A 16,198-nucleotide genomic window follows, 5' to 3' on the forward strand; every position below is an offset into this window, starting at 1 on the left:
GAAGAAATAAGCAAAAGACATGAGTAGACACCTTTCCAAATAAGACACCCAGATGGCTAACAGACAAATGAAAAACTGCTCAACATCACTCATCATCAGGGAAATACAAATCAAAATCACAATGAGATACCAACTCACACCAGTCAGAATGGCTAAAATTAACAATTCAGGCAACAACAGATGTTGGTGAGGATGTGGAGAAAGAGGAACCCTTTTGCATGGCTGGTAGGAATGCAATGGGCAAAACACATAAAATCCCTGCCTTCACAGAGTATATATTAATGTGGGAGGACTCAGACAATTAAAGAATAAATAAGAAATTATGCAGTGTACTTAGAAGGTGACAATAAGCTATAGAGGGGGAAAAAGCAGGGAAGGAAGGTAGCTAGTTCTTCAGAGGTCAATACTAATAAGGTGATCAGAAAAAGTCTTTCAAAGAAAAACATTTGAGCAAAGAATTGAAGAAGGTGAAGGAATAAGTCAAGTGGATATTGGAGTAGACATCATTTCACGCAGAATACCAAATGCAATGGCCCTGAGGCTGTCACATGCTGTTTTGTTCAAGGAGCAGTAAGGAAGCCAGTGTGAATTGGAGGTAAGAGAGAAGAGTAGTGAGAAATCACATTATTGAGGTCAGATGAGAGGGGTCTTGTAAGTCAATTAATGACTTTGGCTTTTACTTTTGGGGAGATAGGAAGCCACTTGAAGATTCTGATAAGCATGACATAAATTGATTTATATTTTAGAATGATCATTCCATCTCCTGTGTGAAAAGAGGCTTTTAGTGGAACAAGAACTGAGGGAAGGAGCACCATTTAAGAAAATGATTGAAATATTAAAACAAATGTTGAACATGCCTTAGACTAGAATGGTAGAGATAGCTATGGTTAGAAGTGCTTGATTAAAGATCAATTCTGAAGCTAGAACCAGTAAGATTTTTTGACAGATTGAATATGGTGTACAAAAGAAAGAAAGAAAACAAAGATGATTGCATAGATTTTTGTTTTGAGCAGTTAGTAGACTATGGAATTCCTAATAATGAGTGACAGGGAAGACCTGTGGACCCACCTTTTCTGGAACCATTGCCACATTTCTATAGTATTTGTTGGTACAGTTATTTATCTTAAATATATTTTTTAAACATTCAAATCTATAGAAGTGTTGAAGAATACCATTTTAATTTGCTACTGAAAGAAAAAGCATTACCGCTTCTTCAGTGTTTGGACCTTAATTTGGTGATGATAATTGGCAGCAAGAGTAGTGATTGAATGCCATTTGGTATCTTTTACTATTTAAATGAAAATTTAAAATTTTAATCTATTGATTTCATTCTTAATTGTAATAATACAGTTGTTTTATATATGCTGGTTATATATGCAATTCTTAGAGATAAATATAGCTTCATATAGGGACATTACTTCAGTACAGCCACAAACCAAAAGCACATTGCATGTGTTTCAACCACAATTATGAAACCTGCAAAACAAAGTAACAACTTTGAGATATAATCTACACACCATAAATGTACAATTCAGTGGTTTTTAGTATATTCATGAACTTAGGAAACTCACTACTGTCTAATTTGAGAACATTTTCATCACCCCAAAAAGAAACCCCATACCCACTAGCACTCACTTCCTATTCTCTCTTATCCCAAACTCTGGAAATGAATAAATTACTTTCTGCCACGATGGGTTTGCTTTTTCTGGACATTTTATATAAACAGAATCATACAATCAGCTTCTTGAAATTTGCATTATGTTTTCAAGGTTGACCCGTGGCAGAATATATCAGTACTTCAGTATTTTTATTGCCAAATAATATTCCATTGTATGGATATGCTACATTTTATTTATCCACTTTCTGGCTATTTTAATTAATGTTGGTGCTAACATTTGTTTACAAGCTTTTCGATGTGTTTTCATTTTCTTGGGCATATATCTAAGAGTGGAACTGCTGGGTCATACAGTACTCCAAGTTTAATGTATATATATACACACACACACACACATATATATATACATATATGTGTATATATATACATATATATGTATATATATGTATGGGAGTACATATACATATATACATATGTACATACATATGTATATGTATATACATATACACATATACGTATATGTGTATACATATATATGTGTATACATATATATGTATATGTATATGTACATATATATATACATATATGTATATATATGTATATATGTATGTGTGTGTGTATGTATATATATATGTGTATATATATATATATATATATATATATATATATATATATATAAACCCAACTACCAAATTTCTTTCCAAAGAAGCTGCACCATTATTTTACATTCTCCCCAGCAATACATTACGGTCCTATTTCTTCACATCCTTGTCAACATTTGCTATTGTCTTTTTTATTTTACTTACCTTAATGGGTATGAAGTGGCACCTCATTATGATTTTGGTTTGTTTTTACCTATTAATGATATTGAACAACTTTTCATGTGCTTTTTGGCCATGTGTACATCTTTTTTGGAGAAATGTCTATTCAAATAATTTTTCCATTTTTAAATGAGTTGCCTTTTTATTGTTGAGTTACAAGAATTCTTTATACATTATGGATACAAATCACTTATAAGAATCATGATTTGCAAATATTTTATTCCATTCTGTGGGTTATCTTTTCACTTTCTTTATGGTGTCCTTTGAAGGACAAAAGTTGTAGATTTTAATGAAGTCTCATTTTTTTGTTGATTTTGCTTTTTTTAGTGACATATTAAAGAAACCTTGACTAATTCAAAGCCAAGAATATTTACTTCTATGTTTTATTCTACAAGTTTTGTTATTTTAGGTCTAAAATTCAGTTCTATGATTTATTTTTGGTTAATGTTGGTATATCACATGAAGTAGGGGTCCAACTGCATTCTTTTGCAAATAGATATGCAGTTGTCCCAGCACCAGCTGCTGAAAAGACTATTCTTTGTCCATTGAACTGTCTTGGCACCCTTGCCAAAACCAACTGATCATAAATTAAAGGGTTTATTTCTAGAGTCTCAATTCTATTCCATTAGTCTATAAATCTATTCTTATGACAGTAGAAGTTAGCAAATTGTACACTTATCAATTAACTTACCCACCCACCCTTTGCATTCACAGTTTTATGTTGTCTTTCCTACTAAAATGTAAAATTTTGTAGGCTAGGGATAGCTATTTATTTTTGTACTCCCATAGCCCATGATGTTGTTCAACAATGTACCTTAAATATTTTGTAGTAAAAAAAACCATATACCAAATAGGATTGTCTAAAAAGAACATGGCCTAATGTACTTATACAGTGTTGTTAACTGCATATACAGTTGACCCTTAAACAATACTGGTTTGAACTGCATAGGTCCACTTATATAAAGATTTTAAAAATAAATACAGTATTATACTGTAAAGGTATTTTATCTTCCTTATGATTTTCTTAACAACACTGTCTTTTCTTTAGCTTATTTTATTGTAAGAATATGGCATACAACACATATAGAGTATTTATCAGTAAGGTTTCCATCAATAGCAGGCTATTAGTTAAATTTGGGGGCAATCAAAAGTTATACATGGATTTTCAACTGTGCAGGGGTCAGTGCCTCTAACTCCCACATTGTTCAAGGGTCAACTGTAATGAGAAACCCAAAATAACAGTGGCTTAAACAAGATATACTTGCTTCTCTTTTACAGAAAAGAAGTCAGGAACTAGGAAATCAGAGTTGATTTGGCAGCTACATAAAATATTCACTATCACAGCTCTCAGCTTTAACATCCTGAGTATGGTCCCCTGTCCTTAAGGTCCAGAAGAGTTACTAGAGCTCCAGCCATTATAGCTACATGGCCACACTTCATTGCAAAGGGAAAGTAGGAAACGTGGTCTTTATGAGGAGCAGCAATATATCTAGCTAAAAATCAGGATTCTTTTTCTAAGCAGGAGAGAAGAATAGATATTAGGATGAAATTAGAATTTTCTACAACAAAAATAGAATAGCTTTTCACAACCCCTTTGGGTCTGAGGAAAGTGAGGGATTTAGGAAGCTCTGAGGTGATTCAGTGTCTTGTAGCTGCCCCTACAGGACTGACTGGATGGATATGGAGCTTGTTCTTCCTTTAGTTAGGCTCTGATGCCCCAGCCAATGGGGGCCCTGGTGTGGTTCTATTCTCACCAGTGGGGTGTGGCACTTGAATTCCTTAGGAAACAGTACCACACAATCTAAATCTAAATCAGGCTATACTCTTTAAAAAATTATCATTTAGTTTTAAAAACAAAACAGGCCCAAAATAAAGTCATTAAACCAAGACTTAATTCTAGCTTCATTTCTCCCAGGAATGGAATCTTAAACCAGTCAATCAGGAACTGTCTGATCAGCACCAGATAATCTACCTGATAGACCAGTGCCGTCCCTAAAAGAAAGTAGCTTTGTAATAATCAACACATTTTTTTTTTTGTTTTGTTTTGTTTTGTTTTGCATAGTATACCTTCCTTGTTCTTGCTTTCTCTGGATATCAAAGTTTTTCATTTTGTACAATTCCCCAGAGCTCCCTTCTATTTGCTAGATGGGATGCTGTCCAATTCAAATAGATTTTTGCTCAAATAAACTCTTAAATTTTAAAATATGCCTCAGTTTATCTTTTAACATTATGAATGATGGGACAATGGACTGTAAATGAATGATACACTCAAAGCTACTGTAGAAGAGGGAAGAACAAATGATTAACAGAGAGCTTAGAAACAAAGTTAGGCAGGAAAGATGAAGATAAATGTAAATAATATATTTTTACAAGATTTTAATTAAAGCACTTTTATTGGAGAGAAGAAAGCTAATATTTATGTGTAAGTTGCAAGGCTTAATTTTTAATGTACAAAGAAAATAAAGTCCTTAGTGAAATACATATAACCAGAAAAAAATTTCCTTACCTGTTTTGCCATAAGAGGAGATAAATGGATGTGAAAGTGCTTTATAAATATGAAATGCCTTGCAAATCTAATGCTATTACTGTCAGACTGTCCCATTCTACTTCTGGTAACTGCTGTGTGACTTGACATGGGTCTTATATTTACACAAAAAGTAAAGTTCCAAGGGTTTGGAAGATACTCCCATTATTGTTACATTTAAGCAGTGAGGTGCCTCTTGGTTGCCAAATGCAGACAAATGCCTAGTGTGATACTCCCATGTCAGCCTTAAAACACTGTACTCTGAACGTCCAATTCAACTTAAATTCACAGTGGATGCAATCACTTTCTTTCTTCAGACATGAAAGAATTGTTAGGAAACATCAAATGCTCTGGTGCTTTTAAAAGGCCCAGAAAGAAATGAAAAACATGAGTAAAACCTAGCTTCTGTAGCTGTGTGAATTCAGCTGCTCTAACTTCTTAGAAATCCTGAAATTTCTCAGACAAGGTGTTGGGTAGGCGAAGGTGGATGATGCCTTGCCTGACTCATCAGCTATCACTGATAGAATGAAGTGAGATGGAATAGTAGGCACAATCTAATTTAACCTTCTCTGTGTAGTCTAATGTACCTAGAATTTGGCATCTCACTATTTTACACCGGAAATATGTAAGATCATTAGGGGCCAGGAAGTCTTGGGGTTTTGCTCTAACTTCACCACTAACTTAAGAATGTGATCTTGGGAAAGTCACTTAACCTGCACAAACATCAAATTTCTTATCAGTAAAATATGACTCAATGAGATAATGAATTTGAAAATACTTTGCAAAATTAAAAGTACCATGGAAATAATTCTTCCATCCCAAAAGATTATGAACATCATTAAAATTTACCACATGGAAGAGCACAAGAGTGAGACTTAACTGTGATCCACAGATAGATTTACAGAGGTAAATCTATCATGGAGGACTACAGGTCTGATAAAGACAAAGACTGGGCACCAACCTATGCCTGAGGAAATTCAGTTTCTCATGGAAAACACAGAGATCATAGCTGAATACTCTCTAGGTGGTATGGAGAGAATTCAATAATATGTCCCTAAATACAGGGAGATAACTGTATCTTGAAAAGCCAAGAGGCCTGTAGAGAAACTAACAAGAGACACATTAATATGGGCATCAAGCTCCAGTCCAAATTAAAGTTTTACAAAGTGGGGGCACCTAGGTGGCTCAGTTGGGCTTTGGACTTTGGCTCAGGTCATGATCTCACAGTTTGTGAGTTTGAGCCCCATGTCGGGCTCTGCGCTGGGAGCTCAGAGCCTGGAGCCTGCTTCAGATTCTGTGTCTCCCCCTCTCTCAGCCTCTCTCTCATTTGTGCTTTCTCTCAAAATTAAATAAACACTAAAAAAACATTTTTAAGTTTTACAAAGTGATGGGAAAGGGTGAGAAAGAGAAAATTCTCACAGGACTTGGAGTACTTGAAAGTCAGCTTTGCTGGATGGACAATGTGTGCAACTGACTGACCAGTCTCTTCAGTAGACAGCTTCAGGGATTGAAGCTTCCATTTTTTTAAGTTTATTTATTTATTTTGAGAGACAGGGAGAGAGAGAGAGCAGGGGAGAGGCAGAGAGAGAGGATAGAGAAAGAATCCCAAGCAGGTCCCAAGCTGTTAGCACAGAGCCCGATGTGGGGCTTGAACTCATGAACCGTGAGATCATAACCTGAGCCAAAATCAAGAGTCAGATGCTTAACCAACTTAAGCACTGCTGAGGCTTCCCTTTTTAAAGAACTTGGGCTACTCGAGTCTAAGAGGCTGAGTCACAAACAATGCTAAGCAATGAAAACAGCTTATTGAATAGTAGAATTTTATTTTCAAAGGGGAAGTAGGGGGTGTGACACATGCAGTAGCTAGCAGTCTACTACTGACTTTACCACCACTATAGCCAAAAAAGCCAGCTGATGTGTCAGACATGTTAAAAAGTGAAAGTATGCCACAGCGTATGGTAGCTTTATCCTCAGGCATTTCAAGAAAGTATAAGACCAACTTCCATAATGGTGTCTGTTATGTGCTAATAGGGATAAGCCAGGAGCTTAGGAACGAATTTTCTGCAGGGTCCCATAAATGTAGCATATATTGACCCATTCTCTAATGGAAATAGCTGGAGAAATAGAAATACCAAGACTATGAGAACATCAAAAGCCTCATTGGAAAAGCCCCCACACAGAAAAATGTGTGGGCCTGAATTCTTCCATTCTGGAAGGGTAAAGGCCTGAGCTGATGATGCTGGGATGAAACACCGAAGTCTTTAGAGAGCAAAACAAGTATTATAAAGTTGACACACAGATCATTAAATAGCCTTTCCCTTAGAACTAATACTCACTTTGTGGTTTTGATTTGAGAGGTAGAGAGAGGCACTTTGCATTTTTTAGTAACAAAAAGAAAAGATCATGATCATTTGTCTCTAACTTGTCTCTAATGTTTCCTAAAAGATCACTGATCGCTAATCTGGCTTTTCCTTCATTTTTTTCCACCCGAGGAACTATAGTGCTTATTTTTAAATGTTAAGAAGATGTTTTACATTCTTCAGAATGTTGTCTACCACATAAATAGTCCTAAACCATTTTTCTCTGCTTTTTGTAGGTATAAATGTTCCTAAGAATGGTTAACCGTTCCTGCCCATCACCTTCTTCCTAATCCTAAATTTACATATCTATAATTTAAACATGTCAAAATCCAGTTTCAAGTCATGTTCCTTCTTCAAAATTCTTTACATCTACCTCTCTTGAAGTGGCAATTTTTACCTTTTACCCAGGATTACACTGGTCTGTGTACATTCTTCCCTATGGCACATCAGGTTCCTTAAGAAAGAATACAAGTGAGAAGAGTGGGCTATAGAGTCAGAATATTCTGGTTTCAAATCCTTGTTCTGCCCCTGACTGTCAGTCAGGGCTTCATGACCTATAATAAATTAGTTAACATATCTGAGATTCAGTTTTCTAACCTGCAAAATGGGAACCATCCTGTCACAGGTTTTCACAATGTTCTTTTTTCTCCCTTTCTGTATACCTGAGGTGCTAGATAAATGTCTTTTTAAAGACTAGACACAAAATGAATTAGTAAAATTGGAGGAGTCACCAGCAACGCTTTGAGGAAGAATTTTCTCAATTATCTCCAATTTAAGTCAGAACTTTATGCCTCTACCATTATACTGGGGCAGTTAGTGCATTATACTGAGGACACAGTAACACATATCCTAAGTATCCTACCCATTCTACCAACTTTAAACATATCGATCTGATCTTATTTCAGAACTACTATTGTTACACTCATAGTGCCCTAGATGCTGTAGTGGAGAAACCCAAATCTATTAGAGAGGTGAAAACATAACAAGTACAAACTTAAGGATTGGTTTACATACAGCGCATCTAAAGTCTATTATAAAACTAGCATCAGTACTCTTGGATGCAAACCTTTTTCTGAATATTTGTTTGTCATGAGTTGTTTGTAGTACTTTATTTTTTCTCGTAAAAGGCACTCCAAAATTGTAATGGATACCCCTTCTTTGTAACTTCTGTTGATTCAATTCTGACCTCTGTATAATAAGAATCATCTTGGAATAAATGAGTCCTGATATCCCTGCTCTGAGGACAGCTCTTATTCCACAAGGAGCATGCACACACAAACACCCCTACCCTATGACCCACCACAGCCTCCTGGGCTATTTTACTACCATCCCTTTCTCAGCCCCAGCCCCACTACTTAGGCCAGGATTGGTACACCTCATGCTTGCCAGATCATATTATCTTTCTCCTAAATAATGTCCAGAAATTTTAGTTAGTGGCTTTGTACAAATAAACTTGGGGATCCCTATTATTCTCATTTTCTGCCTTTTAGTTAAAGAAATATAAGCAATCTGTTCAATAAAGAGAGAGAGAAATGAAATGGATATAAACTGAAGGAAAAAGATCTAATAGCTCAGGTGGTCCTTGAGAGCAAGAGGAAGAAAAAGCAACCTTGGTTCTGGTGACATTCCAACTCACCTTACATCCCCTTGATGGCCAGGAAAAATCATAAAGCAGCAAAAATATATTTGTCCAAAGCCCCCTCCCCAAAAGCAGCATTAGTACTCTTGCATGCAAATCCTTTCCTGGGTATTTATTTGCTGAACATCATATCCATTAAAAATGTGCAACAGATATTAAGAGATTAAAACAGATACAAGAAACATTAAAACTAAGACAGCACCTTAAGCTCAATGAGCATTTTATGTATTCTAGTCTTAATATTTCTCTAGCTGATTGTTTAAGAAGTAATCTATCACATATGCATTAGCTCAGTCATTGTGTAGATCAAAAGGTAAAACCATCCTGAACAGGAAACCAATATTCTTCCTGTGTAATCAACAAATCTAAAAATTTATTCTTTGCAACTATTTACTCTTGTCCACCATACCACAGTGCTCCACATGTTCAACACAGTTTTATGACAAAGAGAAAATTTTCATGAGCCACTTTTGTATCCCCACCCCCTTAAAGAAAGAGGGAGGAAAAATTGTTTCATACAGAAGGCGTTAGTTGTCTGAATTACAACTGCCACCTAAGTGTGGGCTAATGTAACCAACAGGGATTTTACCTACATCCATTCAGTCAGTTTATGGGGGTTTAAAGAAATTCCAAAGAGTCATCAGAAGAGGAAAAATAAAGGTAATGCTTTTTGCCACACAGGTAGTATCTTTGAAAATATGTGTAATATGTAAAACATTTTGACACCCCCATAAGATTTTTCCAGAATTAACAGTATAAATTGCTTCTCTCGTTCAAGAGCTTTCTATCAGCCTCTCTAACCACTACTCACAGTAACCTCAACTCCTGCCACAATGTACAAAATTCAACTCTTGTCTTGCATTGCACTGACTCTTATACTCGTCACAAACAGTGCACCTGCTTCAAGCTCTACAAAGGAAACACAGCAACAGCTGGAGCAATTACTGCTGGATTTACGGTTGCTTTTGAATGGAGTTAATGTAAGTATACTTTCTTTCTTACCAAAATTATTACATATAAGTTTTGAACTGGAGATCATTTTTTAATGAAAATATATTATGCTTTCTCAGAATCCTGAGAATCCCAAACTCTCCAGGATGCTCACATTTAAATTTTACGTGCCCAAGAAGGTAAGTACAACTTTCTATGTTCAATTTATGTCTTAATAAAATTCAAAACGATATGAAAATCTGCATGCTGATTAGATTAGTAGCACCTCATCTGAGGAAAAGAAATTAATAACTTCAATATTTTTTAAACCAATTTTGTAATGAAGTTTCTGGAAAATAGCTTTGCCTATATATTTTTTATGTGTATTTGTGTTTTGGGACAGAGGCAGTGGGAAGAAGACAGTTTATTGCTGGGACAGTTTTAAAAGATTATGTTGACTTTTATTGAAAAATGTAAAACTTGAGAGATATTTGATTATATCATTTTACCATACAAATTATCAAAATTGATTTCAGAGAAGTCTATTTTAAAAAACCCTTTATTGTTTTAGGAAAGATTCCTAAGGGTCTACCTTTGAGCTGCAGCATAACAGTGACCAATAGCACATTCTCTAGAGCCAGATTATCCAAACTAAAATCCCAGCTCTGCCATGTCTTAACTTTTGTGACCCTGGGCAAATTACCTACTCTGTGGCTTAGTTTCTTATCTACTTATGTGAATGATAATTACATATATACTTCATATAGTTTTTGAGGATTAATGAGTAGATGTAAAGTACTCATAACAGTGTCTAACATAGAATAAATAACATATAAGAATTAGCTATTAGTTATAGTAAAAACAAAATTCTCCCTGGGGAGTATAAAGTAAAAATTTGGACTTACACATCTTTTATGCCAATAGACCTAGAGACTTACGATGCTATATGACTTGGTTTCCAAGATTCAAAACTTTTTAAAGGTCATGGTATGCTTCAAACTACTCCTCTGAAAAATGAAAATAACTTAGAGATGCTTCTCCAATTTAATTAGAGCCATGTAACTAGAGCAACATAACGACACTAGACTGGTTTTTGAAGGAAATAGCTCCAAGTTGCTCATGCCAAAAACGTTAAGCCCTGCATTTGTAGTAGCAAGTTGAAAGGGCAATGGATGGAAATGTCATAAAATGTGTGTGGTGTAGTCCTCTCTCTTTTTAGAGATTGTTAGAAAGGTAAGATAAGATTATGTGCATAAGTTAGAAGCTGGTGAAATTCTTTGAAATCTAACAGTTTCTAAATGACAGCTCAAAATCTATTTGAAACCCAAAGTAATGTGATAAATTCCATTCATTTGTCCATTTTACCACCATTCTATGTTTGCAAAAAAATTTTTTTAGGAAGGATAAAAACATTTAATTCAAAGGATGCTATGTTAATGCCATAAAGAAAAGTAAATAAAATTTAATCTTGGCTCCACCTAGTCATGTGATCTTGGGAAAAACACTTAAATTCTGAGATTTAGTTTCCTTATTTGTAAAATGGAAATAACAATGCTGAATTGGTATCTCAAAAAGTGGCTGTGAGACTTAAATGGGTTTATTTGGGAGAATACACTTTAAAATTATAATGTACCACAGAAGTGTGAAATACTATCAATATAGTAGACCACGTAAGTACATGGGTGGGTGTATATGTCTAAGTGTGGAGGACCACCCAAAAGTCCTTCAAAAATTCTAACCTTTTATTTGGTTGGGACACATAATTTTTTAAAAAGTGCTTCTTAATGTACTTATTATAGAAAAATAAAAAATTGACGCAGTTATAGGACTTGCTGTATTGAGAATCTTAACTATATAGTTACAACTGCCTAATCTATAAAATGTTGGGACTATCACAGCATATCCAAGAGCTCCTCTGTCCTTAACTTTCTATGATTCTCAACTCTTAGATTATTAAATACTAGAATCATATAATGTGATCCTACACTTCTATGTTGTGACTACTCTGGTTCTAATAATTTCTACACAGACTGGAAAAGAATTCTGCCTATATCTGTGATTTGCATTCGGGTGCAGAAATGCTAACTTTTGGCAAGGCCAAATTAAACTGAAGTTAATGACTCATTATTTGCTCACAGTTAAGGCTAAACATGGGTAGTTGAACTAAAGTTCTTCCAATCTTATAATGTAAGTTATATTGGTCCATCTTTACAGTAATGCTGAGAACAGGGATAATAATAAGAACTATACTGCTACTCCTAATAAAATAAACTTGAGATTAATTTCTGATTCTGACCTTTAGGGAAAACTGATCCAATAATTATTTTTATTATTATTCAAGGCCACAGAATTGACACATCTTCAGTGTCTAGTAGAAGAACTCAAACCTCTGGAGGAAGTGCTATATTTAGCTCAAAGCAAAAACTTTCACTTGAATCACATCAAGGAATTAATGAGCAATATCAATGTAACAGTTCTGAAACTAAAGGTAAGGCATTATTGTATTTGCTCTCCTGAAAATAAAACAAATGGAATCGCATTTTAAAGTGATATAACAGTTTTGTTATTTGTGAAGTACTCATGCATTTTAAGACCACTATGAACATGAATCATTTTTATGGTAGATGATACATTGTGGAGCTAAGAAGTAAAAGCTAAAGGGTTTCTGCCCACCATCCAGCCACTAACAAGCCCCTACCCTGGCACTCTGTCATCTCTCTTTCACATTTTTTTTAAGCTCTCTCTCACATTAACACAAAACTGGGAGTGGGAGAAGACAATTAAATTTCACAGAAAGAAGACAGGTTTTGTTACATATTTTAAAATTCTTTTAGATTGTTTTTCAGAACAACCAATACTGATTACCTGAAAGGCTTTTAAAATGGGGTTTCCCTATTATCTGGTTGAAGAACTAAGAGATTTATCTAAAAAATGGTAATCATTAAAATTTAGGCCAATGGGCTAGATATGTAACTTTATTTAGAGGTAATACTTTCAGGGACTTAAGTATTTTTAAATGCACAGGAAATATTAAATATACAAGGGACTTGGGATGTGTAGAGATTCATGGCTCTCTTTTTTCATCTGCCAAAAGTACAAACTTCATGAGTTAACAGGAATCCTAAAGAAATAGCATAATTTTAATTACAGTAGAACCAAGTTTATAAAATTATGTAACTCTAGTTGTTTCCAAATAAGAAACAGTAGACTGTTTCTTTCCAACTTATTAAAAAAAATACATTGAGATCAATGTCATCTAGACATTGATGGACTGGCATCTATGTCAAGAGGTTTGGTCTGAAATTTCTGACCATCGGAAAACTCATTCTCAGTTCTTGATGCAAAATTAATATAAAATTATGTGAAATTCAGGAAATGTATTTCAAAAGCAATCTATTGTTAAAAATTTAAACCTTTCCAAGAGGGGAGGTTTATTTAATATTTAATATTTAAATAATTAAAATGTTAAAATTTAAATAATTATATGTAAGAAGATATATAACACTGCAACAATTTATTTAAAGGAAATATTTATCTTATCTTTAAAGGAAATATGTTTCCAGGATAGGAATTACCTCAATTTAAAAAAGCCCTCTCTTCTATCTTGCTATATTTTAAAGTATTTTCTTTCTCAGCTAGAGGCAGAGTTGAAACAGCTCCTATGAGCAGAGGAGGTTAATTTCTAAAAACTCAGTCCATAGAACAAAATTTCTAATGTTTAGACTTTTAAAATTGGGAAACTCACCTGCGTTGATACTAAGGTGGAGTGGGTATGAGTATTTATGAAAATGTTCTTCACACAAATTCTCCCCAAACAAAAGCTTATCCTAACTTATTCTGGGCTGGCTCTATCTTTCTTTGGGGAACAATAAGGAGATTCACTAAAGTTAAGAGACTTATGGTTTGAAAAAGTTTAATGTGCATATGACTGCATACCTGTAACTACACTTAGATAAGGATACAGACATATGCCCACAGAAAAAGAGGTTTAATAACTTTTTTTTGCATGCAGCATTTAATAAAATATTTGTCTGGAACTGTTTTTACTGAAAATGTTTATTTTTATACAATTCAGGAAAAAAATTCTTGTATTCACTGAGATTGACAGAATTGACAAATGAAGAAAATCCTAGTTTTCATTTTACTATCACTTGGTATCATAACATACAATTTTTTGGTAGGCCATTTTGACCATCTCAAGAAAATGTGAATGATTAATATGTTCAGCATACTTGAAAATAAAGGCCATAAGCCTGTAAGATTTCAATGGAGAATAACTATATATAAGGGAAACTACCTTGAACTAAAAAAATTAAATTTTTCTCTTACAGGGATCTGAAACAAGATTCACATGTAAATATGATGATGAGACAGCAACCATTGTAGAATTTCTGAACAAATGGATTACCTTTTGTCAAAGCATCTTCTCAACGTTGACTTGATAATTGAGTGTCTCCTATTTAAAATGTATCAGGTTATTTATTTAAATATTTAAAATTTATATTTATTTTTTGATGTATGGTTTGCTACCTTTTGTAATTATTATTCTTATTCTTATGATAAACATGGATCTTTTAAGATTCTTTTTGTAAGCCCTAGGGGCTCTAAAAATTCACTTAAATTATTTATCCCAAAGTATTTATTTTTTATATTGAATTGTTACATATAATGTCTCTGTAGATCAATTAATAAAATTATTTAATAAAAAATCATACAAGCCTAGCCATTTATTATCCTGGGAATAGCACAAAGTAAAAGATTTCTGAATTACTCATGTGAACTCATAAAATGTTTAAGATGCTTATAAGAGGCATTCTTCCCTTGAAGATATGTGGAATAGGGAAATGGGCTTCTCAAAGTTCTTGCTTTCTCCTTTCCCCAGGTAGTCAGATCCTTAGTTCTAGTCTGTGAAAACCTTATCAAATTACCTACATGCCTCAGAGAAGATGTCAAACACACTGAAACTCTTCATACAATTGGTACGCCTCCCTATCTATTCTCCAACATCTTACCACTTGCACTCTGCCCTCAGGAGGCTCACTTGTATGGCATATATATCAAAGTTCTCCCCTGTCCTCTGGCTTTTCATTAGGTCTTGCCACTGGGGAGCTCTGGTAGGATGTCTGAGGAACATAAGAGATTCCCTGACTCTCTAACTGAAGTAACCTCTCAATCAAAGAACCCAGTTTCTCTCAAGACTTTTTCCTTCTGGGTTCTGCTAATTCTTCCATCCATTCCTCCCTTCAATGCTAGGGATAGTAACACTTCTACTGTCACTAGATCCAGGGTACTGCATTATCTCTCACAGCTTCCCTGTACCATGACCACAGCTTGGTAAGTGTCTCTAGTAGATCCTCCTTGACTTGTTTTGATATGCTATCTCTTTCCTGGCTCAAAGACAGTAATTATACCAGAAATAGCTCCAACAAATAGACCATCAAAATGAGATCTGGGACTGGATTCATTAGGAACACAATAATCTCTGAGATGTACTAACATCCTGATTACTCAATTATCAATGGCAGCACAGGATGAAATGCAGATGAAGGGCAAGGTGTGAGATCAAATGGCCATGACATTTAATTGTGAGAGTAGCAAGAGTTATAAAAATTGTGATTATTACCTAGATTCTTCTGATGGTCTCAAAGAGGAGTTAAAAATAACATCATAAATATACAATTTAAAACATGCATGAACAACCAGAAGTTTTTGTTGGCAGTTTTGAAGAAGTCCCTCATCCCCTGTAGTCACAGAACATCTATGATGGAAGACACAGCCAAGAGTCTGATGTAAGGTCTGCAAAGATATAGTGCCAATTAAAATTTAAGTCTTCCAGGGGCTCCTGGGTGGTTCAGTTGGTTAAGCGTCTTACTCTTAATCCTGGCTCAGGTCCTGATCTCACAGTTCGTGAGTTCCAGCCCTGTGTTGGGCTCTGCACTGACAGTACGGAGCCTGCTTGGAGTTCTCTCTCCCTCTCTCTCTGCCCCCTACCATTCTCGTGCTCTCTCTCAAAATAAATAAACTTAAAAAATTAAAAAAAAAAAGCTTAAGCCTTCCAGGTTTCTTACACTATGAATGGAGAAGTGAGACCCTGAGATATGGGATGTGGACATTTTGCCAGACATAGAAGCTGAGAATTTTAAGCATCCTATTGGCAGAGACAATTCCTTTTCTTTAATAGTATACTTTCTGAGGAAAAATCATTCCTCTGCATAAAAACCTTCCAATGACTCACGAATTAAGGGAAATTTTCCTTAGAACTCACTTCTACCACCTTTAATTGCCTCTAGGCCTGAAATGAAAGTTAAG

General features: G+C 34.7%; 2 protein-coding genes across 4 annotated transcripts in view; one reads left to right on the forward strand and one right to left on the reverse strand.

The window, feature by feature from the left end:
- ADAD1 (adenosine deaminase domain containing 1) overlaps positions 1–16,198 on the reverse strand; it is a 103,709-nt gene that overhangs the window by 16,452 nt on the left and 71,059 nt on the right. The gene's annotated exons all lie outside the window — the stretch shown is intronic.
- Positions 9,624–14,331, forward strand: IL2 (interleukin 2). The gene is made up of 4 exons (XM_045468397.1): positions 9,624–9,939; positions 10,030–10,089; positions 12,231–12,377; positions 14,221–14,331. Exons 1-4 carry the CDS (start codon positions 9,793–9,795, stop codon positions 14,329–14,331), a joined length of 465 nt encoding a protein of 154 aa, XP_045324353.1. The 5' UTR covers positions 9,624–9,792.

Source organism: Leopardus geoffroyi, chromosome B1 (assembly GCF_018350155.1).
Source record: "Leopardus geoffroyi isolate Oge1 chromosome B1, O.geoffroyi_Oge1_pat1.0, whole genome shotgun sequence".
Lineage (NCBI taxonomy): Eukaryota > Metazoa > Chordata > Mammalia > Carnivora > Felidae > Leopardus > Leopardus geoffroyi.